General features: G+C 50.4%; 1 protein-coding gene and 1 long non-coding RNA gene across 2 annotated transcripts; one reads left to right on the forward strand and one right to left on the reverse strand.

The window, feature by feature from the left end:
• Positions 1–1,607: 1,607 nt before the first annotated feature.
• Positions 1,608–8,505, reverse strand: LOC114805755. The gene is made up of 2 exons (XR_003753778.2): positions 8,303–8,505; positions 1,608–3,265 (listed from the first exon to the last, which is right to left on the reverse strand). It is a non-coding gene; the product is annotated as an uncharacterized LOC114805755 (long non-coding RNA).
• Positions 8,506–21,248: 12,743 nt separating this feature from the next.
• On the forward strand, positions 21,249–27,724 carry MTRES1 (mitochondrial transcription rescue factor 1). The gene is made up of 4 exons (XM_001511821.6): positions 21,249–21,351; positions 24,591–25,107; positions 26,196–26,268; positions 27,168–27,724. Exons 2-4 carry the CDS (start codon positions 24,650–24,652, stop codon positions 27,345–27,347), a joined length of 711 nt encoding a protein of 236 aa, XP_001511871.1. The 5' UTR covers positions 21,249–21,351; positions 24,591–24,649; the 3' UTR covers positions 27,348–27,724.
• Positions 27,725–27,849: the final 125 nt, after the last annotated feature.

Genomic DNA, 27,849 nt, shown 5'->3' on the forward strand with positions numbered 1-27,849 from the left:
CTCTGTCCCATATCTTTCTCTCAATTTTGCAGAGGAAGAAACTGACCCCAGAGCAGTAAGCAACTTACCCAAGATCATAGCAGTCCAGTGGTGGAGCTGGGGTTACAAACCAGGTCTCCTGACCCGAGGCTCCATGCTCTTTCCACAGTGGTTTGAAGCCAATATGGAGAGTATACCAGACCAACAGTTTGGCATTACATAGGGAAAAAAGGAAACTCTAGGGAAGAAAAATAAATTCAGAAACATTTAGAGTGAGATTGAGGGGAGAACTAATTCTCCCCTTGAAACATATCCACTGTGGGCAGGGATCGTGTCTAACTTTTCTTTTGTAATGTATTCTCTATATACAGTAAGCACTCAATAAATACCACTGATGGATTGCTCGACAAAACAAACAAGACAAAAACAGAAACAAAACCCAAAGATGAGGACAAGAAATCACAAACTTCCCGTGTATCTAAATGTTTTCCTTCTTAGAGGGTTAGGAGGTGGTGGTGGTAGTAGTAGGAGAATGGATTTTGAGTATGTTTAGTTTTAAATATGTACTTCTCATTTTAACCCTGAGGCAAAGAGGCCTTCAAAGACCTGATGCCTCACTTTTCCAGCTAGCGGTTTTGTAAGACCTGAGTGACTGGTCTGATAGTGGTTGGGTCAAGGGGCACAACACACCCCACCCCAGGTCCCCATCGCACTTTGGTAATTTAACAGGAACCTGCGAGGACCTGGACTGGTTTTGAGAAAGATAAGTGTGAATTCAGTTCGTGTTTGTTGGACCCCATTTGGGGAGAAAAATATGCATTGGATTTCTATTGATTAGATAGTTTTAGATCAGGTATTTGAGATCTTATGTTTTCAATGTGGTGGAATTAAAGAGTGCAGTGTGAGCATAGGGGAAACAGCATAGTGCTATGAGTCAGGAGGCCCAAATTCTAGACCCAGCTTGGCAATTGGCCTGCTGAGTGACCTTGAGCAAGTCACTTAGCTCTCTGGGCTTCAGGTCTCTCAGCAGTAAAATGGCACTGACACTTTCTCTCCATCTCTTCTTCCTCAGTTGTGAGCCTCACGAGGGTCAGTGACTATGTCCCAGCTGATGATCTGGCCTCTGAGTTTAGCCCAGAGCTTAGCACATAGCAAGTGATTAACCAATGTCCGACATTCTAACTGAACCCTAAAGATGGCCTTATGGTTTCTTTGGATGGCAGTCAAGATAGGGAACGGAGATGTGCCCTTGCCTGTCATGGATAGCTGGTATGTTTCATTTCATCACTAAAATATGGCTAAAGCCTAAACCATATAGGGGAATGAAGCAATGCTTGCTTCAATTTACAATGGATTATTTATTTCACTAACCTTGGCTGGAAATATTTTATTGTCTGTCACCCCTTACAGTGAAAGGTCTCTGTGAGCAGGGAATGTGTCACTTTTTTTTTTTACTTCCCAAGAGCTTAGCACAGTGCTCCACACCCAGGGGGTGCTCACTAAATGCCAGCACTATTAGTACTTTGCATTATCCAAACGTTATGAATACCTTTTCTTCACAATAGACAACCAGTATAGCAAAGGAGAAGGGCAGGGTGGGATACAAGAAGAATTGGCAGATATGTGAATGAAATGCAATGCCCATTCCTGTTTATTTCTTTTTATTTACAGTTTGTGTCCAATGCAAATCAATTTCATAACATGAGATGTCACTATGAATCAAAGCATAATTACACAAACACAATGTACAACCAAGCAGTATACAGTCCACAAATCATGTAGCATAAAGGAATGTGCAGTCACACAGGCAACACCGCGAGATACTCTGCACTGCACATCTGGATTGGTCTTAAAGGGAGCAGAGATGCTTTGTTTTCTTACATACTTAGAATGTTCCCGCCCTGTTGCGTTTTGTGAAACTGAAGCATTAGAATGTGACAGTGTGAACAGAAAAGGTCCTAAGCTTAATTTTTTTTTCCTAAAAAGTTTTCTGCATCAAGAGCTGTAAAATATTTACTTCCTGAATAAAGCCAGCTTGAGGCCGCTATCTAAAAATACTGGATACAGAAACAAACTTTCAAAGGTAGCTACTCTGATTTATAAAGATAAAAATAAGTATTTACAGAAAGAGTATAAAAGTTTCAGTGAACATAATGCAAGTTAGAAACCAGTCCTCATATCCCAAATATCTGATTGACTCATTTTTGGCTTGTAATGGTTTGTCTCTTTCTTTTAAACTCATGTTTAAAATGAACTGCCAAAAAGGATAATCTTCAAAAAGTAAAAATGATTCAACTTAAGCAAAAAAAAGAAGCAGCATTTGAAACTTAAGGAGTCGTGTACTTGGAAGCTCTGGCATGAAGGAAACTAAGGTAGCTGAATTAAAACTTGACTCCTTGTTAGAGAGATGGAGGGAAGGGGAGGCGTCAATCCTCGGACTTCACTGGGTAAAAGTCAGATTTCCCAATTATCGATCAATAAAAAAAAATATTTATTGAGCGCTTACTATGCTGCATTTCGGGAAGGAAACAAGTCCTCCTTGCCTGGCACATCTGGTTTAAGAAACAGCTGAGTAATCAGAATGCCAACTCCAGAGCTCCAGAGAAAAAGATTGAGCTCTTAGAAAAACGGATATCAAAACCCAATAGAACATACCCAGGCTCTACAGACAGTCATAATTTTTTTCTTCTTTTGTTATTTCTTGGCTATGTGGGTTCAGTGACTACAAGTGAAAACTGAGTCTCTTTTCAAAGCAATTTTCAAGTTGGGTCCCTAGCTGTCCGTCAAATGTACTGTGCCACATTTAATACATCCACATTTTTAAGTAATTTTGATTGCATGCTCTCTCCCTCTCTCTATTCTGGCTTTGGAAATTCCAGGTGAATCAACCCTCCAAAGCCTTTTCAAATTGGTCAAGCTTGGAACCTCAGCCAGCATGCCAAGTTGGATGGATCCAATGGACTCAACAGGTAGGTAAAGGGGGTTGGTTTGGTGCCAAAGGTCTAGCTGTTTGGAATCTTTCTGCCACGGGGCTTGCAGGGGAAGCCATCACCGAAGGTTCAGGATGACGCGGAGGGAGGTTCAGCTGCTTCCAACCTGGAATCTCTCAGCAGGAGAGGTGGAGCAGGGAGAGCGAGAGAAGGAACAGGCCAGCCGTCGCATGTAGGTTATTCCCGTGCCCCTTGGGAGTAGTACCGTTGAAGTGGTTTGTCACTGGGGAAGAAGTAACGCTCACTGAGGAGTTGTTGGTTGGGATGGTCGGGACCGAGACGTTTTGAGGGTGAATCTATAAGGAAGACCCATTAGAAAGGTACATGATTGCTTGGTCAGGCTAAGTGAAAGCCAAATTTCCTTCACAGGAATTCATTCCAACAGGGCAAAGGCACGTCTGGGTAACTTTCACATGTAAGTCCTCCACTGTGCCCCCAAATCTGAGAAACTCCATGTCCTCCCAGAAGCAAAGCAGGGCCCAAATCCCTTCTTCCAGGGCTGAGATTTTTCTCAGTCCCTGTGACCAGATCTCTACTAAAGCTGCATAAAGGCAGAAACAAACCAATGGCAGACTCATCAAAAGAATAACAAACTGCCAATCCTTTCTCTCCTCTGGCCCAAGAAAGGAGCAAATAGTTGTGTTTTGGTGCCAATTTCCTGATGGGGGATAAATCCATTAACCATGCATGATATTGGATATCTGACCTGTGAATAAGGGAATCCTCCTTTCCCTTGTGGTCATAGCATTTATTGAGCACCTGCTGGGTGTGATGCACTGAACTAAATGCTTCCCTTTAACTTTTCCTCAGACAGGAGGAAATGAAGGGGTGAGATGAGGCAATTATCTAGTTAGTTCAAGGGAAGGCAATTCTGCTTTTCAGAAGATAAGAGATTGTCTGCCCTCATTAACTACATTCACTAGATAATTGCTCATCTCTCCCTTTCATTTGGCCCAGGAAGACATCCTCTTAATTGAACCTGAATGGACACTTCCTCATTTCCTAGGACTTTCTGCCTAGCCCAACCCTTCTTAAACCTGTTGGAAAGGCTGCTTTACTTTCTACCTCTCTGGCTTTACACTTTTTCACACACAACTCAGTAAAGGAGGTGATTCGCAACTACCTCAACCCCACCCTCAACTCTATTTATGTACATATCTACAAATTATATATTATAAATTAGTATACTGTAAATTATTCATATATATTAATGTCTGCCTCCCCCTCTAGACAGTAACCTCCTTGTGGGCAGGGAACATGTCTACCAACTCTTATATCGTACTCTCCCAAGCACTTAGTGAGATGTTCTGCACACAGTAAGTTTTCAATAAATACCATTAAAAACAAACTACTGGCTTTGGCCACAGAGATTAGATAAAGTGGTGCTCTGGCAATCACCTGGCTAATTCAATCCAGGCAGCTGGCCAAACTAGGTCATTCAGGCTACAAAAGTGAGGGGCTGGAACAATTGGATTGGACCTGTTAATGGGAGAGCAGAGCTGACCACATAACTTGACTTCATTGTGCACTGCATGCTCACTGGGTGAGTCTTTCCCAGTGGATTTCCAGCGAGCAATGGTACTCCTCCAAAATGAATTTTTCCAGAGAGAGTCCTGCTTTATCCAGAGCCACAAGAACCCTGATGATAGATTCCTAACAAACACTCCAGAAGGTGGGACTTCCAGAAGCCACAAAGAGCGGGGAGGTTCCCAGCATGCTCCTGCCTCAGAGATGGCCTCAAGTAATCCTGAGCCCTGAGTTCCTCTGAGTGGCAGACAGCCTCTCAGACTTTGCTGATGTGAGCCCATTGTGGTCAGGGATTGTCTCTCTTTGTTACTGAATTTTACTTTCCAGGTGCTTAGTACAGTGCTCTGCACACATTAAGCGCTCAATAAATACGATTGAATGAATGAATGCTGACCGCCCTCACCAACTCCCCTCACAGGGAGTTTGATGGCTGCGCTGGTCTATGATGGGAAAGAGAATGGAACCCTCACTCACCTAGGGGTCATGGTAACTCCTGAACAATCAGGAAAAGAACTGCCCCACTCACTACTTGGGCAAGTCACTTCACTTCTCTGGGCCTCAATTACCTCATCTATAAAATGGGGATTAAGAGCGTTAGGCCCATGTGGGACAGGAACTGTGCCCACCCTGATTAACTTGTATCTACCCCAATGCTTAGAACAGTGTTTGGCACCTAGTAAGCACTTAACAAATATTATTATTGATAATAATAGTAACTATTATTTTTATTAAAGCCCTTTGGTCTGGTCTCTCCACCAGCTCATCCAAGCGGTACCACTGGCAACCAGTCTCAAATGGGATGAGCAAGTGGGAAGACGTTGGTCTTTAGGTAACAGGCAAAATCCATCTCTCCTCCTTTTCCTGCCCACCTTACCGAGTTGGGCTCGGAATCTGAGGGCTTGGAGGCCCCTGTGACTGGAGATAAGTTTTCAACTGGCAAGTCCAGCTGTTTAGTTTACAGTCTACTTGCCCAACCTCCACTGTCATCCTAATAGGTCAGTGTAGTCACTCACCACAAAAATAAAGGAAGAGAACAATCCAGGAAGGCCTGGAACAATCCTCCCCATTGTTCAGGGACAATGCCAGTAGGCCTGGACAATAGCAAGGAGCTTTCAAAGCCTGCTGACACAGGCTTCTGGTTACAGGGAGTGGAGGGGAGGGAAGGGGAGCAGAGTGGAGGACGTGGCACTGGGGCAACGGGTGGCCCGGCGGGAAGGTACCAAGCAGTGACGTACTCTGTACAGCTCCCAATCCTGCTATTCAGCTACCTGCCAGGGAAAGACGGATCCATCCATCCTGTTCAATGTGTACTCAGTCGCAAGGCCTAATTAATGCAATAAATAAATGTTGACTGAGTAGGAAGCCACACAGAGAGATGGTCTGTGGGGAGAATGACCAAAATAGTCATCTTGGTTAAACAGAGAGGCCACACAAACCCCCAGGGTCTGTGGCTGCCCTGGCCCCTGTAAATTCTGCTTGCCTTGAGCACACTTGTCAAGAAGTCCAGTGAAGAAATGCACTTCATCCCAAAATGAGGGCCCTCTTGGGTTTAAAGAGCCTTTCATTTTCTTCCTAGTAATTCTAGGCTATAGAGAGAAACAATGGGGATGGGGGCCTTCTCCCAGGAGGAGCCTGATTTTAATACTCACTGCTTAATATTGTGTGGGAATTCAACCCCTCAGGGCACTCCTTGGAACGCTAATGGGAAATTTCATTCCATTCCCTCCTAGGAGTTGGAATAAGTTGAAACTCCCTTGTTCAGACTCCAACCTGCTTTAGGCCTGGTCAGAGTTCTGGTCGACCTCCAGATGGGTGACAGCAACCTTTGGGGTTGCTAGATTTGGTAAGGTGGTACGTGCCTGATTGGATAGAGGATGATTCATTAACAGCCCCCATCAGGATTGAAAAGCTCCAAGTCTCCCCACTAGGGCCCCCTCTGAAGTGCTGGAAGGAGGAAGAGGAGAAGGAGGTGTCCTGAGCCTGAGCTCCAGCCCCCGCCCCATCCCGGGGCAGCGGCAGCCGACAGGAGAGGAACAAAGCGCAGCCAAAAACCCAGGACAACAAAGACTCAGAGCTTAATCTAGGGCGCGGGAGATCCAGGGTTGGGGAGACCATGGGAGCATGGCAGAGATGGGGGTGCAGGAGACTGAGGTGGGGGGGCACAAGAGACCAGGAGGGGTGTGGCAGAAATGGGGGGCGGGAGACCGGTGGGCACAAGATACCAGGAGGGGCGTGGCAGAGGAGGGGTGCAGGAAACTGGGGGAGGGGCACAAGAGACCAGGAGCGGTGTGGCAGAAATGGGAGTGCAGGGGCCTGGGCTGGGGGGGCACAAGATACCGGGAGGGGCGTGGCAGAAATGGGGTGCAGGAGACTGGAGGGCACAAGAGACCAGGAGGGGTGTGGCAGAAATGGCGGTGGAGACTGGGGGGCACAAGAGACGAGGAGGGGCGTGGCAGAAATGGGGGTGCAGGAGACTGGGGGGGCACAAGAGATCAAGGAAGGGTGTGGCAGAAATGGGGGTGTAGGAGACTAGGGGGCACAAAAGACCAGGAGGGGTGTGGCCGAAATGGGGGTGCAGGAGACTGGGGGGCACAAGATACCAGGAGGGGCGTGGCAGAAGGGTGGGGCGCGGGAGATTGGACGGGAAAGCGTCGGGGGCGACCCCGAAGGGCGAGGCATTGGTGGGGGTTTGGGGGCCCGAGGGTCGTGTCGCAGGCGGGGTGGGGGAGCCCGGGCCGCCAGGCGAAGGCTCTCGGGGAATTTGCTCCCAGACTGATGAGGTCGAAGGGGAGCAGAGCTGGGGAAATGCAGCCCCGCGACCCCCGCCCCCTCCCCAAAGAGCAGAATCCCCGCTCCCCAGCCCGCCGGGACGGAGAAGGAGGAGAGGGTGGAGGAGGAGGAGGAGGGAGCCCGGCGTCCCGTCCTCCCCGTGCGGTGCTCCTTCTGCGGGGACAAAGGCGACCACCTGACAAAAGTCCGAGCTCGCCCCTCCCCGCCCCGCCCCGGGAAAACGGGCCTCGGGGCGCCTCCGGCCACCGATGGGACGGGCCGCACAGCACAGGATAAACCTCCTCCTCCCCGCCCTACCCCCCGATGTGTTTTTTGGGGGGAAAATCTGGGGAGAGGACTTGGGGGGGGGAGGCGGGACAATCCGAGGAGAGGAATGGTGGGTAGGGGGTCGGATCCCGATGGGGGTCTCTGATCTAGAGAAAGGGCTGGGGGGCGGGGGTTCGATCCCGATGGGGGGGTCCGATATAGGAAGGGGCCCAATCCTGATGGGGGGGCGGTCAGATATAGGGAGGGGGCTGGAGAGGTAGTCTCTATTCTAGGGAGGGGGCTGGGTGGGCTCGGGGGGGGGGGCCCGATCCCGATGGGAGGGTCAGATATGGGGAGGGGGGTCAGATATTGGGGGGGGGCGATCCCGATGGGGAGGGTTCTGATCTAGGAAGGGGGCTGGGGGGGTTCCGATCCCGATGGGGGGGGGGCCTCCGATCTAGGGAGGGGGCTGGGTGGGGGGTGGTCTCTATTCTAGGGAGGGGGCTGGGGGGGGCCAGATCCCGATGAGGGGGGGTCTTTGATCTAGGGAGGGGGCTGGGTGAAGGGGTCCGATCCGATGGGTGGGGTCTCCGATCTAGGGAGGGAGCTGGGTCGGGGGGTCTCTATTCTAGGGAGGGGGTTGTGGGGGGTCGGATGCCGATCGGGGGGTCAGATATAGGGAGGGGTCTGGCTGGGGGGGTGGGTCCGATCCCAATGGGGGGGTTCAGATCCCGAGGGGGGCGGGCAAGGCCGGAGGCGGCGCCGCTCACCTGTTCGGGCCCCACGAGGAGCAGAAGGACCAGCCCCAGCCGCACCGCCATCGCCGGACCCATGGCCGCTCCTCGAGCCCCGGCCGGCCACCCCTCCCTCCCTTCGTCCGTCCCTCCGACCGTCCCTCCGGCCGTCCCTCCGTCCGTCCGAACCAGGCGACCGGCGAGCCTAGCTGAGCTGCCAAGCTTTATAGACCAGGAGACACAATGGAGTAACGAGGCCTCGCCCACCTCCACCGTCCCTCCTCCCTCTTCCCTCCTCCCCTCTCGGGCACCCCCCCCCGGCTCTGCTCCCCCTCCCCCCCCCCCCCCCCCCCGGCTCTGCTCCCCACTCCAACCCCCCAGGCTCTGCTCCCCCTCCCCCCCGCCCCCCCAGGCTCTGCTCCCCCTCCTCAAGCCCTCCCCCCAGGCTCTGCTCCCCCTCTCCAACCGCCCCTGACTCTGCCCCCCCCACCGCCCCTCTTCCCCTCTTTCTCCTCCTCCCCCACCCCCCAGGACTGTTCCCCACCCCAGAGCAGCAGCAGCTCCGGACGACCCCCAGCCCCCAGCCCCCCAAGCGGCCAACCCGCCCAGATTTTTAGGGGGAGCCGCACCAGGACACAATTCCACCAGCCTGCCTGCCCCCTCCTCGGCCCTTGCAGCCGGCCTACACCCGGCCCGTTCAGAGCCCCGTAAACACAGTTAGCATCCCTCGGCGCACCCCGGGAAAAAGAATAATGATAACAATAAATGATGGTATTTGGTAAGCGCTTACTATGTGCTGAGCACTGTTCTAAGCGCCGGGGGTTGGAGTGATACATGGTGAGCAGGTTGTCCCACGTGGGGCTCACAGTCTCAATCCCCATTTAACAGATGAGAAGCAGCGTGGCTCACTGGAAAGAGCAGGGGCTTTGGAGTCAGAGGTCATGGGTTCAAACCCCGGCTCTGCCACTTGCCAGCTGTGTGACTTTGGGCAAGTCACTTAACTTCTTGGTGCCTCAGTTCCCTCATCTGTAAAATGGGGATTAAGACTGTGAGCCCCACGTGGGACAACCTGATTCCCCTGTGTCTACCCCAGCGCTTAGAACAGTGCTCGGCACATAGTAAGCACTTAACAAATACCAACATTATTATTATTATTAGATGAGAGAACTGAGGCACAGAGAAGTGAAGTGACTTACCCCAAGTCACACAGCAGGTAGGTGGCAGAGTCGGGATTAGAAGCCATGACCCCTGACTCCCAAGCCTGGGCTCTTTTCACTGAACCACACTGCTTCTCAAATACCTAACCCCAGCGGCCCAGAAAGTTCCACTTTCACCGTCAATTCCTGGCCCCAGGAGCCTGGCCCTGGCACCGGAAGGCATATGGACCACACAGGTGCAAAACCCCACCTGCCCCTCTGGGCAGCAACAATAAAACTCACACACTCCCAGACTCACCAGAAACTCAGGGGTTTGGTAGTCAGAAGGATTTGAGTTCTAATCCCATCTCTGCCGCTTGTCTGCTGTGTGACCTTGGACAAGTCCCGTAACTTCTTTGTGCCTGTTACCTCATCTTTAAAAGGGGGATTAAGATTGTGAGTCCCGTATGGGAAAGGGATTGAGTCTAACCTGATTAACTTGTATCTACCCCAGCGCTTAAAACAGTGCCTGGCCCAAAGTAAGCACTTAACAAATACTATAAAAAAAAAAATAGTGCAAGTCACTTCTCTGTGCCTCAGTTATCTCATCTGTAAAATATGGGTAAAGACAGTGAGCTCTATGGGGGACGGGAACTGTGCCCAACCTACTTATCATGTATCTACCCAGTGCTTAACACAGTGCCCGTCACAGAGTAAGTGCTTAATAAATACCATTAAAAAATAAACAAAAAACCGAGTGAAGTAGGGTCCTCGTGTCTGGTTTCCCCAAGCCCAACCCGACGTTCGCCAAGGTGAACTACGCTGAAATATGATCAAGGAATTCCCTGGTGTAGTCGTGGCCTGGAGTGAACTAGGAAACGAACTCATTAGGGGAGTGTTTGGGTGCCCCCAAAGGATTCCATTTCCTGCGGGATCCATTGGCACTTCTATGTTCTAGAGAAGCATCGTGGCTCAGTGGAAACAGCATGGGTTTAGGAGTCAGAGGTCATGGGTTCTAATCCCAACTCCGTCGCCTGTTAGCTCTGTGACTTTAGGCAAATCACTTCACTTCTCGGTGCCTCAGTCATCCCATCTGTAAAATAGGGACTAAGACTGTGAGGCTCACGTGGGACAACCTGATTACCTGGTATCCACCCCAGCGCTTAGAACAGTGCTCGGCACATAGTAAGCGCTTAACAAATACCAACATTACTATTATGACGTTGTTTGCACCCAACCAGGGGCTGCCGAGATCTTGGCGAGCACCCGAAAGACCCACTGTTTCTTTGTCTCCTGTCCCAGATCAAAGGCGAATAATTCTGGGCGGGAGCCACGGCTTTGCCAGCCATGGGATGGAATTTTTGATGAGTTTTCTTTCCAATTATGTTACGGGATTGAAGGAGCAAATCCTTAGGTTGGCAGGGTCTGTATCTGTCTTGGCGAGGAGGTGCTGCCCCCTGCTGCCAGCCTGGTTCCTGCCCAGCCGGTCCGGGAATCGTGGCTGGCTTTAGCCCGCTGGCAGGGAAGGGCACGATGGGGCGGGGTTTGCCAGGGAAAGGGAGGAATCAACCTGGGTTCTGGGGCGGCCCAGCAGTGCTCTCCCTTGTCTAGACGGACTCTCTCCCCCGCCGGCCAGGGCATAGCGTGGCTCAGTGGAAAGAACCCCGGCTTGGGATTCGGAGTCATGGGTTCCAATCCTGACTCTGCCACTTGTCAGCTGTGTGACGGTGGGCAAGTCACTTAACTTATCTGTACCTCAGTTACCTTATCTGGAAAATGGGGACTAAGACTGTGAGCCTCACGGGGGACAACCTGATTACCCTGTATCTACCCCAGCGCTTAGAATAGTGCTCTAAACATAGTAAGTGCTTAACAAATACCAACATTATTATTATTATTGTTATAAATGAGCTGTACCTGAGTTCCATCAAGCTGGTAACCTTGTCCCCTAGACTGTAAACTCACTGTGGGCCGGCAATGTGTCTACCAACTCCCTTATACTTAGCACAGTGCTTAATAAATATGATCGACTAGCCATAGTAGAGAAGCAATGTGGCTTAGTGGAAAGAGCACGGGGCCTGGGAGTCAGAGGGTGGGGGTTCTAATCCTGGCTCAGCCACTTCTATGCTGTGGGACTCTGGGCAAGTCACTTCACTCCCCTGGGCCTCAGTTACCTCAACTGTAAAATGGGGATTAAGTCTGTGAGCCCCACGAGGAACAACCTTAACCTCTCTGGGCCTCTCTGGGCCTTAACCTTAACACTTAACCCTTAACCTCTCTGGGCCTCAGCGTACTCACCTGTAAAAGGGGGTGAGACCCTCTCACCCCTTCTTCCTCCCTCTTCCACATGTGGGACAGGAACTGTGTCCAATTTGGTTATCTGGTATATACTTAAGCTTGTATCTTCCCCAGTGCTTAGAACAGTGTTTGGCACATAGTAAGCACTTAACAAATACCATAATTAGTAGTAATAGTAGTAGTAGTAGTAGTAGTAGTTATTGCCCATTGTGGGCAGTGATGGTCTCTATTACTGAATTGTACTTTCCAAGCACTTAGTAAGGTGCTCTGCACAAAATAAGCACTCAATAAATACGATTGAATGAACAGTAGTTATTGAGTGCTTACTAGACACATGGGCAGGGAATGTGCCTGTTTCTTGTTATATTATACTCTCCCAAGCACTTAGTACAGTGCTTGGCATACAGTTAGCACTCAATAAATACGAGTGAATGAACAATGTGCTATACTAGGTGCTAGGGAAGTGGTAACTATTCATACATTCATTCATTCAATAGTATTTATTGAGCGCTTACTATGTGCAGAGCACGGTACTAAGCACTTGGAATGTACAAATCGGTAACAGATAGAGACAGTCACTGCCCTTTGACGGGTTTACAGTCTAGTCGGGGGAGACAGACAGACAAGAACAATAGCAATAAATAGAATCAAGGGGATGAACATCTCATTAAAACAATAGCAAATAAATAGAATCAAGGTGATGTACATCTCATTAACAAAATTAATAGGGTAATGAAAATATATACAGTTGAGCGGACAAGTACACTCTCTACCCAGAAGAAGCTTCCATTCTGAGGATAGAGTGCATTGGGTGAGTCCGCGACTTCCTTCTTCACCCTATATCCTGTTGGAATGCAGCGGTGTGTGGCACACCCCTCCTGCTAGGAGGTGGGAGCTCGCCCATGGGAACCTCTTTCCGAAGCATCTGGATGGCATTCAGTGCTTCCAAGGCTGGCATTGAATGGTGCCCTGAGCTCACAGGTGCAGCCGCAATCGCGGGCTCTGACAGTAGCCCAGGTGCTCTTTAACGCCCAATGGTACTCAGGCCTAACACATTTCAGTTACCCACCCTGCTATGAATCAATCCACAGGCGTGTAGGCTGGGCTCCTGTCTTCCTTTCTGTTCCTCATTCTCTTTTCTGTGTCAGAGTCAGGAAGCAGGCAGAGAGCAGGAAGGGGAGGAGGAGGAGGGAGGAGAAAATGGTTTGAAATTTTCACAAGTCAAGCCGTAGTATTCAGTGACATAGAAAAGGAACGATACATTGACTCTCCTGTTTCACTAATCCTGAAACATGGCCCAAATCTCATCGTAAACCATTTCAAAGGAGATGAAGTCCTTTCTCAATCTGTGAACACGACTCTTTCCAAGACCACACTTCATTACAACCAAAACAGATGCAGACGCCGTCTTTCAGATGATGTTTTGTCCAATGAGGGAAGTCTGTCCTGGAATATTAAATGATTAAAATGAAAACCAAATGGATTAGATTGCCAAAAGCTACTCGGGAAGTAGGGCAGCCTCGTGTGGGGAGCAGGGACTGGAAATCAAGGGGACCCAGGTTCTAGTCTCAGCCCCATCACTGATGTTCTGTGCAATCCTGGTCAAGTCACTTAACCTCTCTGGACCTCAGCGTACTCACCTAAAAATGGGGATGAGACCCTCTTACCCCTGCTTCCTCCCTCTTCCACATGTGGGACAGGAACTGTGTCCAATTTGGTTGTTATATACTTAATTTACTTAAGCTCAGGGCTTGGCATACAGTAAGAGCTTAATAACGCCCATAATAAACTAAGGATGAAATTCTATTTAGAAATCTACAGTGGCTACCCCATTCACCTGGTTCCCTGGAAATAGGGAACCTCAAAGAAGAGTAGTAAATGCAGAACCAGCATGGCCTAGTGGATAGAGCGCGGGCCTAGGAGTCAGAAGGACCTGGTTTCTAAACCCGGCTCAGCCACCTGTCTGCTATGTGACCTTGGGGCAAGTCACTTCACTTTTCTGGGCCTCCATTACCTCATCTGTTAAAATGGGAATTAAGACTGTGAGCCCCATGTGAGGCAGGGACTCCATCCATCAGATTTGCTTGAATCCACCTCAGTGCTCAATAGAGTGCCTGGCACATAGGAAGTGCTTAACAAATGCACAATTATTATTATTGTAACAAACAATGTGAAGGACACTGATGTGTTCAAGATCCAAAAAGGAACCAAAACAATATAAACATAATTTAAAACACTGAAAAAAATCAATGCATACACAAGTAGCAATGCAAATATGTAGCAGTGCAAATATGTACCGATAATAAAATCTTTTGAACCAGATGCTATTACATAATATATAAAAACACTCAATTTTCAATGTTACCTTTCATATCCCATTCGGCAAAATGGCACCTTATGTTGTCATTATAGAAATAGCTCACCTCTTCCAGGAGGCCTTTCCAGACTGAGCCCTCCCTTGCCCTCTGCCCCGCCTCCCTTCCCCATTGCCCCTACTCCCTCCCTCTACTCTGCCCCCTTCCCTTCCCCACAGCACTTGTGTATATTTGTATATATTATTTATTACTCTATTTTATTAATGATGTGTACATATCTATGATTCTATTTATCTATTTTGATGGTATTAATGCCATCAATTTGTTTTGCTTTGCTCTCTGTCTCCCCCTTTTAGACTTGTGAGCCCATTGTTGGGCAGGGATTGTCTCTATATGTTGCCAAATTGTACATTCCAAGCACTTAGTACAGTGCTGTGCACATAGTAAGCACTCAATAAATACGTTTGAATGAATGAATGCATGAATGAAATAGATTTACCTTGACCATCAATCAATAGTATTTACTGAGTGCCTACTGTGAGCAGAGCACAGTGCTCAGCATTTGATAGAGAACAATAGATAGAAGACATAATCATTGCCCTCAAGGAGTTTTACAGCCTAACATTATTTAATTCTAAATTGGAATCGGTTTTAATCACTCTGTGTAAATCAGACAAAATTCTTCCCAGATGGCAAGGGAGGAAGCCGGGGGTGATTAAGCCCAGGAAACTTTGTAGGTGAGAGTGTGGTTAAAGAAATCCTGACATTAAAAATTCAATAGTGCTATTGCGAAAGAGCACTAAAATTAGCGCCTTCAAGAGGGAAGTCTCTGCAGATCCCCATAGGTAATTTTTCTTGGCTCCTCCTGAAGTGCTCAGCCAATTATAATCTCTCTGCCAATTGTCCTAGGTTAGAAATAAGAATATTCTGAACCCTTCGAGAGCTCTGAACCTTGGCCTGCTAGGGTCCTGAGGGGGTCTTGAGGGGTTGGAGGTCCTAGGGTGGGCCCCCACAGAAGCCAGTACTCTCTTTCTGTTCCTGGGGCCTGCCCCTCAGGCTCAATTTTGTTCAGACTAACAGCAGTGACAGAGATGATTAAAAGGAAAAAGCCTTCACAAATTAGGCAGCGGGTCCTCTCAGCTTCCTTATTAGCCATGACAACTCTGGAGTCGGTGAATCACTACTAATTATTTTAAATTATTTGTTTATTCACTGTGGTGTTTGTGTGCTTGTTTCTGATTAATTGCTGCATAATTATTCTATAGTCTGTTTTCCCGATTAATAGTCACTAGTGGCATAGATATATGGTAAAGACTAATGTGACACATAGAGAAAAATTCAGCGTTTCTTACTTTATATTCCATGCCACTCTGGACCTATTTTTATTTTTAATTTTGGTTTATGGAGTTAAAAAACTTGAAGAATATGAGTGGGCAGCATCAGGAGTGTGGGACAAGGGCAGGTGCAAAGGTGTGGACAGCAGGGCAGGGTCAGGGTTGGTCAAGGGGTAGGAGGCAGACTTCATGGCAGACAAGTGGCAGAGCGGGGATTAGAACCCAGTTCCTAATGACTCCCAGGCCCGTGCTCTATCCACTAGGCCATGCTGCTTCTCAGAGCCTATTGGAGTAGCAAGTAGAGAGGAAGCAGCAGCAGTAGTTACTCTTTAAGGCAAAATCCAAAACGTCATTCCAAGGCTGTGTGTTTCGTTGCAGCCAATGTAGAAAAAGACGCAGACATCGACGAGATGCCAAGATCACCTGCCAGCAAGGAAAAAGTCTGCTTGTGTGCACTCAAGCCCATGGCAGCCAAGGGCCCCAGATACCAGGGAGTCTTGCCCTGCTGGGACTCCTGGCATCACAGCCGTCTCATTCTCTGACTGGTGGACAGTCACGTTCTGGCTTTCCCCTCTGGCAATTGCAATACGGCTAGCCGCTGAAAGGCAAATCGATTTCAACCCCGGTTTTCCATTGCCCCTCCTCTCCTGAAAGCTGGCTCTCTCCTGTGGCCATGGCGTGTCCAAGCCTTGGGAGAGCCACTGTGCCCATCTGGTCTGACAGGTTTCAGAGCCATTGAGGGCTTGGGCAGGGCCAGTTCCACGGCACTTAGCTTGGGAGACACCAATGGCAGCCCAGAGTCTGTGAGTCTAGCGGACGTGGACCAGAGTGGTTCTGCAGTTGGTGTGTTGCCATTTCCAGCTGCAGGGTGGACTCCAATTGCAATGCTCTGGGCCCACAGTTTTCTATACTTATCCTTCCCAGAAAAGGGAGTGCTCTGACCTTCCCTGAGGATTCTCCAGGACCCGAGCCTTTTATGACACATGCCTGCACATTCAGGTGCACCTGCACACCCACATAAAACCCCCACACCCACACTTACTCCCATGCCAACACAAACACCTACGTCCCTGCACCTGTATACATGCACCCCCAGTCCATGCAAAGTGAAAAATCCTTCCACCCTCCTCTCTGGGAAAGGGAACCAGGAGAGACACTGATATCCATACTGACCTGCCCCAGAAATTCAGCTTGGTGGGGAAAGACTGAGCTCACTGTGGGTAGGAATGTGTCCGTTTGTTATTATATTGTACTCTCCCAAGCGCTTGGTATAGTGCTTTGCACACAGTAAGTGTTCAATAAATACAATTGAATGAATGAAAAAGTCCTTTATGGGCCATCAGGACAAATTTTGAAATCTGATCATGGGATTATGGACCCAGAGATTGAGGATAATCATATGAAAAACTGCCCCTGGCAAACCCACAGCAATAGCAGGGATATTTCCAGCTGATGCATTTTCTCTGCCTCCGTTTACCCCATTTGAGTTACCCATTTGGGTGATCCAGTTAGAGGTCCCAATAAGGTGTCTCCGTTTTTGCCAAAGACCCACTCCTTCTTCTAACTCCCTCTCCTCCTCCTCCTCCTCCTCCTCCTCACAGGCCCCAGATTCTACTGCCCCTTCTGCAGGGGCCCAGAAGGCCCAGTCATAGCTAAGAACCCCAGCTCTTGCTCCTCCCAGTCAGGACCCAGACTTCTCTCCCTCACCACCATCCTCGCCAGCTCAGCTGGCCACTGGTGGCACTCAAACATGTCAGATTCATTCATTCAATTCATTCATTCAGTTGTATTTATTAAGCACTTACTGTGCGCAGAGCATGTGACATCACATGTCCTGCTAGGAAAACCACATCAAAAGTCACTCATGCTATTTTAAGGGAATAGGGAATACACTGAGTTCATCTGAACCTAGAACATTTCTCCAGGGGAACTCCTGGATACACACATTGTTCCTGGGCTGAACAGTGTTCCTGGGAAGCGGGCGACGTGGACATGGGTGCCGCTTCCGAGTCACAGAACCTTGGGGTGGGAGCCGGGCTGGAGGGAGGCAGGGGGCTGAATATAAAAAGAAAGACAGGCCAGCTGCAAACCAGGCTGTCCAGCAGAAAACTGGACCAATGACCACTCCTCCCCCGCCAGCCCAGGCCTTCCTCCCAGGAACATAAAGGGAGTGGCCAGCCTGACCTGGCTCTTCCTGTATTATCAGTGCCTCATTGTTCCCTGGTTTGGGTGTGCCACCTGCTCAATCCCAAGGTCACAACTCATTGCCTCCACCTCCCTCTTCACCCACCCGCGCAAACCATAATCCCTTGGGGCACTGCCCGGGCAGAAAAATGCATGGATTCCCTGTTGCCTGGTATGTGTGTGTGTGGTTTGGGTGTTGGGGGGTGGGGGAGGAGGGTGGACATTTGTGTGTATGTGTATAAGAATAGGAGAAACAGCATGGCATAATGGATAGAGCATGGGCCTGGGAGTCAGAAGGTCATGGGTTCTAATCCCGACTCCACCACTTGTCTGCTGCATGACCTTGGGCAAGTCACTTACCTTCCCTGGGCCTCAGTTACCTCATCTGTAAAATGGGGATTAATGACTGTGAGCCCCACGTGGGTGAGGGACTGGGTTCAACCCGATTATCTTGTATTTACCCCAGCACTTAGAATAGTGCTTGACATATAGTAAGTGCTTAACAAATTCCATTATTAATATTATTATTATGCACATGTAAGGGGTGGGGTGTAGGGTGGAGGTGGAAGAGAAGGAGGAGGACAAAAACAGGGTCAGGCTCAACAATATCTGCAAATTGTCCTTTTTATGGAAATGTTCTCAGTTCTCCTATAATCTGCCAAATACATATGCTGTCACATGCTTCTGCTTGCCCATTGCCCCCAGGGATGGTCAGTAGCCACCCTGGACCCACAGGCCAGCTCCAGTACAATATGTGTGCTGCCCAGGAAAGGGACTCGCCCCCGCTGGGGGTGGTGGCTCCAAGGCACCTCTCAGCTGGGAAGTGCCAGGTTCCCTGACAGAGCCGCCCGGCTCCAGCCCAGGCCATCACCTGTCCACCCAGCCCAGTCTTCTCTGTTCTCTTGACATCGCCTTTCTGCCCTGTGAGCTTCTGCTGCCCCTCTGGCCTCTAAGCCCCAGAGGCCACTCGGTAAGTTTCTCATCAGTTACCAGACTTCCAGAGTTGCTCTCTGACAAGGAGAAAAGATACCCAAATAAAATATTCATGAGAAAGCAGACCAGCGACCAATTTGATTTAGAATAATCCAAGAGTAAAGCGCACTTCTAGATACGGCCCTCCTGACAATGATCCCATGCAAGGTTGGCATTTAGTCTGTTGTAATATTGATTGATTGAGTGATCTTCCTGCTGGCACTTTAATGCAAGAGAGAAATGACACAACCCACACACAGTGTATCTGTGATCATGAACAAATTGCTTACTGTATTTTAAACTCGAGGGTGATTCCATCTGACTCATTCAATAGCGTACGCTTGGTTGATAGAACACATAATGTTTCTCTTATCTCCGCTCTGAAAATCTAACACGTGACTAACGTTTCACACCGGTGTTTGTGCAAGCCTTGGCGCTTCCATACGTGATGCCACGGAGCCGGAGCTACCTGATACAGTTGAAAGAGGGACAGGACAAAGGATGGAGGACAGGGCTTGAGCGGTGTGCAGGGTCTGTGGGGTGTGTGGGGTGTGCAGGGGTGGTGAGTGCACAACACTCTGGCCACGTGCTACAACGTGCTAGAGAAGTAGTGTGGCGTAGTGGAAAGAGCACAGGCTGGGAGTCAGAGGACGTGGGTTCTAATTCCGCCACTTGTCTGCTGTGTGACGTCGGGCAAGCCAGTTCACTTCTCTGTGCCTCAGTTCCCACATCTGTAAAATGGAGATTAAGACTGTGAGCCCCACGTGGGACAATCTGATTACCTTGGATCTACCCCAGTGCTTAGAACAATGCTTGGCACATAGTAAATGCTTAAAAATACCCTTATTAATATTATTACCTCTCTCCCCACTGCCCCCCACCATCTTGCAGCTTCATGGAGTCACCTTTGAGGTCTAGTCCTCGCTCCAGTTCCACAGAGGGCAGCACTGCATTTTTTCCTAGCCAAACCCCACAGTAATAATAATAATGGTATTTGTTAAGCACTTACTCTGTACCGAGCTGTTCTAAGCCCTGCGGTAGATACTAGATAATCAGGTTGCCCCACGTGGGGCTCCCAGTCTTAATCCCCATTTTACAGATGAGGTGACTGGGGCACAGAGAAGTGAGGTGACTTGCCCAAGGTCACACAGCAGTCAGGTGGCAGAGGGGGAATTAGAACCCACGACCTCTGACTCCCAAGGCCTGTCTCTTGCCGTTTCCCCCCGTTTAGACTGTGAGCCCATTATTGGGCAGGGACTGTCTCTGTTGCCGAATTGTGCATTCCAAGCGCTTAGTCCAGTGCTCTGCACACAGTAAGCGCTCAATAGACTGTGAGCCCATCAATGGGCAGGGATGGTCTCTCTCTGTTACCGAATTGTCCATTCCAAGCACTTAGTCCAGTGCTCTGCACATCGTACCTCATCTGTACCAAGTGTAGAAGCAGCGTGGCTCAGTGGAAAGAGCCCGGGCTTAGGAGTCAGAGGTCATGGGTTCTAATCCCAGCTCCGCCACCTGTCAGATGTATGACTTTGGGCAAGTCACTTCACTTCTCGGTTCCTCAGTTACCTCATCTGTAAAATGGGGATTAAGACTGTGAACCCCACGTGGGACAACTGATCACCTTGTATCCTTCCCAGCGCTTAGAGCAGTGCTTTGCACATAGTAAGTGCTTCACAAATACCACCATACTATCGATTAGACTGGAAGCCCGTCAGTGGTTAGGGATTGTCTCTATCTGTTGCCTAATTGTCCATTCCAAGCGTTTAGTCCAGTAAGTGCTTAAGCCACTTGTCAGATGTGTGACTGTGGGCAAGTCACCGTGGCTCAGTGGAAAGAGCACGGGCTTTGGAGTCAGAGGTCATGGGTTCGAATCCCAGCTCTGCCACTTGTCAGCTGTGTGACTGTGGGCAAGTCACTTAACTTCTCTGTGCCTCAGTTACCTCATCTGTAAAAGGGGGATTAAGACTGTGAGCCCCACGTGGGACATCCTGATTCCCCTGTGTCTACCCCAGCGCTTAGAACAGTGCTCGGCTTATAGTAAGCACTTAACAAATACCAACATTATTATTCTCTGTGCCTGAGTTCCCTCATCTATAAAATGGGGATAAAGACTGTGAGCCCCCCGTGGGACAACCTGATTCCCCTGTATCTCCCCCAGCGCTTACACAGTGCTCTGCACATAGTAAGCGCTTAACAAATACCAACATTATTATTATTATTAAATACCACCATTACTATCGATTAGATGGTAAGCCCGTCAATGGGCAGAGATTGTCTCTATCTGTTGCCGAATTGCCCATTCCAAGTGCTTAGTCCAGTGCTCTGCACATAGTTAGTGCTCAATAAATACTATTGAATGAATGAATAAATACGAATGAATGAATGAATAAATAAATAAATACTACCGAATGCAGGAATGATGAGGCCAGGAGGGGAGGGGGTACACCCCTTGATTCTATTTATTGCTATTGTTCTTGTCTGTCTCCCGCGATTAGACTGTAAGCCCGTCAGTGGGCAGGGACTGTTTCTATCTGTTGCCGATTTGTCCATTCCAAGCGCTTAGTCCAGTGCTCTGCACATAGTAAGCGCTCGATAAATACCGTTGAATGAATGAATGGAGGGGAGATAAAGAGGAGGTGGGAGAAGGGCGGGTCCTCCACGGCGGAGACTCCAGCAGGGGGCGCTGCGGCAGCGCTCGGCGAGGGGCCGCTCTAGGCCGGAGCCGGCCGCTCTCGGCTGCTCCCGGGGCCGGGCCCAGGACCGGACTCAGGACCGGACCCAGGAGCGGGGCAGGGGGTCCAGAGGGCACGGTGGGCACGGTGGGCACAGGACACACGCGCCTCCAGGTAATGGCCCCTGGCGTCCGATCCGATCCGATCCCACCCCACCGGGAAAGCGGGGCCCATCGGGGCCGGGCGGGGAGCGCGGCCTGCGGGGGGCCCTGCCGCTGCCCCTACGCCTGTGACCTTGGGCAACGTCGTTGGCCGCCCGGGGCACTGAATAATAATGAGAGTAATAATAATATTCGTATTTCTTAAGCGCTTACTATGTGCCAAGCGCCGTGCTAAGCGCTGGGGGGAGATACAAGGTCATCAAGGGGTCCCACGTGGGGCCCCCAGGCTTCATCCCCATTTGACAGAGGAGGGAAGCGAGGCACAGGGATGTTAAGTGGCTTGCCCAAGGGCACACCGAAGTGCCGCCCAGGGGATCAGGATAATAATAATAATGATGATGGTATTGGTTAAGCGCTTACTATGTGCCAAGCACTGGGCTAAGCTCGGGGGGGACATACAAGGTCATTAGGGAGTCCCACGTGGGGCGCCCAGGCTTCATCCCCTTCTGACATCCCAGGGAAGTGAAGTGACTCGCCCCCAAGGCACACAGCTGAGAAGTGGCCAAGGAGGGATTAGAACCCACGACCTCTGACTCCCAAGCCTGGGCTCTTGCCACTGAGCCATGCTGTTTCTCTGAAGTGACACCCTGGGTGGGTGAGAGGGTCAGGATGATAATAATAATGGTATTTGTTAAGCGTTTACTATGTGCCAAGCACTGTGCTATGCGCTGGGGGATACAAGGTCATCAGGGGGTCTCACGTGGGGCTCCCAGACTTCATCCCCATTTGACAGATGAGGGAACTGAGGCCCAGAGAAGTGAAGTGACTCACCCAAAGGCACACAGCTGACAAGTGGCAAAGCCGGGATTAGAACCCATGGGTTTCTGACTCCCAGGCCTGCGCTTTATCCACTAAGCCACACTGCTTCTCTGAAGTGACGCCCTTGGGGGGTGGTCAGGATGATAATAATGGTATTGCTTAAGCACTTACTATGTGCCAAGCACTGTTCTGAGTGCTGGGCTAGATACAAGGTCACCAGGTTGTCCCACGTGGGGCTCACAGTCGTCATCCCCATTTTACGGATGAGGGAAGTGAGGCACAGGGACATTAAGTGGATTAACCAAGGTTACACCGCCCAAGGTTACACTGAAGTGCCACCCCAGGGATCAGGATAATAATAATAATGATGGTATTGGTTAAGCGCTTACGATGTGCCACGCACTATTCTAGGCGCTGGAGTAGATACAAAGTAACCAAATTGTCCCACGTGGAGCTCACAGTCTTAATCCCATTTTACAGATGAGGTAACTGAGGCACAGAGAAGTTAAGTGGCTTGCCCAATGTCACACAGCAGACAAGTGGCAGAGCCGGAATTAGCACCCACGTCCTCTGACTCCCATGCCCGTGCTCTTGTCACTAAGCCATGCTGCCTTTCATGATGGAGGGAGCAGTAGCGGGAGTGACCCCAGACCCAGCATGATGGGTGGTCACACCCACTCTCTCCTTTCTCCTCAGAAACCTGTAAGCTCCCCGAGGGCAGGGATGTGTCTATTAACTCATTTGTACTTTCCAGAGTGTGTAGTACAGTGCTCAGCGATCAATCAGTCTTATTTATTGAGCGCTTACAGTGTGCAGAGCATTGTACTGTACTTGGGAGAATACAGTATAACAAAGTTGGTAGACACCAACAGCAAGCTTAGAGTCTAGAGGGGTACTGAGTACAGAGTAGCCACGCAATAATAATAATGGTGGTATTTGTTAAGCGCTTACTATGTGCAAAGCACTGTTCTAAGCGCTGGAGGGATACAAGGTGATCAGGTTGCCCCACATGGGGCTCGCAGTTTTAATCCCCATTTTACAGATGAGGTAACTGAAGCTCAGAGAAGTGAAATGATTTGCCCAAAGTCACACAGCTGGCAAGCGGCAAAGCCGGGATTAGAACCCATTGACCTCTGACTTCCAACCCCGGGCTCTTTCCACTGAGCCACGCTGCTTATCGATTCCCCCTGCCACTATAAGTAAACAACTTGTGACCCTCTTGTCCTCCTTCCTGTCTAAATTCCTTGAGGTCAAGGGCCATGCCTTGAATATTTATCGTATGCTATGAAGCATCCAGTACAGTGCTCTGCACACAGCATTGATGCCGCTGGTGGTGGAGTCTCCTGTCGAGAACGACAGGCGGTCCTCAGCTGACCCATAAAAACTCTGGGATTGAGCCCCCACACAGAGGAGTTAATTCAAGGGCATGCTCAACCGGGGAGGATTAGAAACCACGGCTTTGCCTGTTGAGGGGCTGTGGGTGCTGTCATTCGAGTGGTCCCTGGTGTCCCGGCTGCCCCCAACACTGAAGTCACTCATGGCAGTGAGAGAGCTGAACAACTTGCCCAGCAGCCAATACTGATTCAACCAAGCCCCTTTTAAAAAACCAAAACAAAACAAAAACATTTTTGTTAAGCTTTTTATATGCCAGCCACTGTACTAAGCACTGGGGTAGATACTAGATTGTCAGGTTGGACACAGTCCTTGCCCCATTTGACAGATGAAGTAACTGAGGCACAGAAACGCGAAGTGACTACACAGCAGGCAAGTGGTTGAGCTGTGATTAGAACTCAGGTCCTTCTGACTCCCAGGCCCGGGCTCTACCCATTAAACCATGGCTGCTTCTCAGGTTGTTTCTTTTGTTGTGCAAAGTGCCAGGAAAAATCCATGACTTTAGGTTCAGACCCGGCCCCGGCTACCTACCGTTCACGTCTAAATCAAGCACCCAGTTAACGGTAAGGCCAGGAGAAGAGATCTAGGGGTGCTGACCTGGCCCCCACATCCAACCCCTGCCAACCCTCCATAGCCAGCCTCTGCGCCCACCCTCGCTGCCTGGGAGACACATGTCACATAACCATGAGTGGTCATTTGACTTGAGATTTCAGAGACACCTGGACTAGCGGTGTGTAGGGGATTTTCGAGCCCATTGTTCCATCTCTGTCATAGTCGATACAGCACAGGCCTGGGAATCAGAAGGTCGTAGGTTCTGATCCTGGCTCTGCCACTTGTCTGCTCTGTGACCTTGGGGAAGTCACTTCACTTCTCTGTGTCTCAGTGACCTCATCTGTCAAATGGGGATTGAGACTGTGAGCTCGATGTAGGACAGGGAATGTGTCTAACCCAATTTGCTTGTGTCCACCTCGGCGCTTAGTACAGTGTCTGGCACACAGCGCTTAACAAATACTACAATGATTAATTATTACTGTGTTCTAGGCTCTAGACTTTCTGTTCCAGAGGCCGGCTGGCTCTGGGCCTGCCCCTCGGGTGGTACCATGAGTAGTTGGAGGCGGCTGCCCGTGTGGACTCTGGGAAGATTCAGCGCCTGGATCGGACCATGGGGAAGACACCCTCCCTCTCGCCCTTGGCCCTCCCTAAGCCACGGCATCTGCTCCTCTAGCCACCAGCTAAATGCGTCCACATCCCGAGCGCCCTTCCCCAGCCTCCCCCGCGGATCACCACTGAGGCCCGTGGCCGTGTCACCCCTGTGCCCGACCCTGAGCTCCTCAAGGCTCAAGAGTAACAAGAGCTCCAGAAAGGCCAGGAACAGGACTCTGCAACAACAGGAGGAAGAGGAAGATGAAGACTCCCCTGAAGAGGGAGATTGGAGCGAGCAGGAGGACCTGCTGGACAATGACCCCCATGTGACCAGGGATTACAAGGATCTGGACAAGGTGGTGCCGTCCCTCCGTTATGATGCCATCTTGAAGGCGGGCTTAGACATTGCAAGGAAGTGAGTTTTCCGGGGCCTCTCCAGGCTAGGCGGGGTGAGCACGTCTGTCCCCGCCGCCTGCTGCTTTCTTTCCATCTCCTGGGACTGGGCCTTGGGGGGTCTTGAGAGGTCAGGCACTGGCTCACGAATCTTCTTCAATGTGCCAGGCCAGCCCTCGGTCACTGGGACAGCTGCAAAAGCTAAAAATGCTTCTTGTCTAAACCTCAGATCCTCAAATCAGCTGTAAATATCTTTGGGGGAGTTGGGCTTCTTGTCGCTTCGTGCCCTTCCCCTGACCATACGCTGGCTTCCACTAGTGCCTCAGTCCCGCCCTCTGGGCTGGGAGACCAACACCTTGACAAGGACCAGCCAGGGCAAAGGCTACATTGTCTTTGGACCGTATTTTAAGGAAGTGGGAAGGGCACAAACACAGAGTCTGGTTTAATGTGTCCCTCTCTAGCCTACTTTCCACACTAAGTGTATTTGAAGAGGGAGGTGGGGGGCAGGAAAGGAACTAGAGGTGGCAGTGGCGGAAGGGAGGTAGAGGCGAACGGGGGTTTGATGCCCTATTTCCCGGCTGTTTAATCATGAGAGAGAGCCAGGTCATAGAGGGCTTCTGGTGCCCCTGGCTTGCTGGCAGACTATAAAGGAAGGGGTGGCAATGGGGGATTGAGGGTGTCCCTGAGTCTGGGTGCCATGGGGCCCCAGGTTGGAGGAGGGTCAGACTCACACCCCACATTATGGACTGGCGGTCAGGCCAGCAGACACAGCTGGCATCGGACCACCTCGAAAGAGTAAGCCGTCTCCGCTGTTCAGAAACGTCCTCCAGGATTGTAAATTAGACTGGAAGCTCCTGGAGGGAGGGCAAGAAGCAGGTCTGCACACTATACTGGACTTTCCCAAGTGCTGAATATAGTGGTCTGCATCCAGTAGGCGCTCAGTACCGTTAATTGACTGATTGATTGGGTTGCCAGGTGGGGGGTGGTTGGGTCGAGGGCAGGCTGCTATGGAAGTTCATGTTTCACTGCTCTCCGGCTGGGGTCTCACTTCGATGCCCTGCCAGTTTGGGTGCAGTGGAGTCTAAAACCATTGTCCTTTCTCTTTTAAAGCAAAGTGGAAGATGCGTTCTACAAAGGTGAACTCAGGCTGAATGGAGAGAAGTTGTGGAAGAAAAGCAGAACGGTGAGAGGCTTTGAACCTTATCCTGGAATCAACCGTGAAGCAAATAGTTACAGCCCCTCCAGTTTGAGACACCACTTCCCACCTCTGGCCTCCCTTCGTTCCTCCAGGAGCTCAGCTGAGCCCACAGAGGGACTTGGCGTCCCTGGGGTGGAAACACATTATTGGGTTTCTCTCAAAAGGCCATTCTGGGGACACTGAAACTCTCGACACAAGAGGAGGAGGAGGAGGAGGAGGAGAAGGTCATTTTATGTCACAGTCCCACCGATCCATTGTTATTTTCCTGCCGGGAGCCAGGTGCCAATTGTAGCCCGATGCAGACGGAGTAAAAATGGTTCATTTTTGTTCTGAGCTGAGCATGGAATTAGACTGGAAGGGTGAGGGCTGTGAGAATAGTGAGGCTTCCAGCTCCCCGCCAATAACTTCCTCCACTTTGGTCTGGCCAGTACCTTGGGGGCTCCTGAAATACCCAGGAGTGGGAGCATCTTTCCTGTTTTGAAACACTCATGTCAATAGCTGGGGGCAAACAGCTGTCACACTGTTTTGTGTCCCCGTCATGGTGTGACACAAAAGAGCTCTGCAAGCGGGCAGGGATGCCTTCCAGGAGCTGGGGGAGGGAGAGGCTTGGGTGTTGCCTGGCTCTGACCTGTAAAGAGAGACCAAGGAAGGGAGTGATGGGAGAAGGTGGGGGCAGTGGGCGGTGGAGAAGGGTGCCAGATAAGGCAGGGCTCAAGGTATCTAGCTTTCTGTTCTCATTTCTTTCTTGTTTGCTCTCGGAGGGATTTAGATCCAACCTCTGACCAGGGACCAGGCTCCAAATGGAGTGGCCGGATGGCTAGGGCTGCAGCCCCCTGTCCCCCACCCCATCTGCCACCCCCTTAGTGTGATCGCTTTGTTTTCAGGTGAAAGTCGGAGACACCCTGGACCTCCTGATCGGAGACGGAAAAGACTCTGAAAGCGAGATCATCATGAGGGTAGTCTTGAGAGAGGTGCTGGAGGAAAAGACCGAAACGGAGAAGCACAGGGTGGTCTTAAGGCGCTGGAAACATCTCAAGCTGCCCAAGAAACCCACACCCCAGTGACTGGGGCTCTCCAGTTGCAGGAGCTCTTGCCCATGGCTGGTTGCGGGCTGGGGGAAGTGTGCAGGCTTGCCGATCGGAAGACTTTTCTGTAAAAGACAATTCCTGTGGACTGCTGTGCAGGCCAGGAGAGATTCCCGTGGACTTGTCACTGTCCATGGTCACTTGGTCTGTGCTTGGGTCAACGTCCCTGTGAGGCCGCGGAACACCTAAGTGTCTGGGTCATTTCCTGAAGAAGCAGCTGTGGCCAGCTGGAGGAAGGAAGGAAGAGAGAGACAGGCCAGAGTACTCTTACCTGGGTTGTCTGTTGTCTCTCCCATTGACTGCCTACCTCTCGGCGGATGGAGAAATAAAAGCTGGCCTTGTAGTGCCTTAAAGTCTCTTTCTAGCCGTTTGTGCCTTCTAGCCTGGACTGCCCCTCTGGGGGCCAGCAGTTATAGCCAGGACTGCCTCCCGGGGGCCTGTACTGAAGCCAGGACTGTCCCTCTGGTGCCAGCAGATGTAG

Source organism: Ornithorhynchus anatinus, chromosome 19 (genome assembly GCF_004115215.2).
Source record: "Ornithorhynchus anatinus isolate Pmale09 chromosome 19, mOrnAna1.pri.v4, whole genome shotgun sequence".
NCBI lineage: Eukaryota > Metazoa > Chordata > Mammalia > Monotremata > Ornithorhynchidae > Ornithorhynchus > Ornithorhynchus anatinus.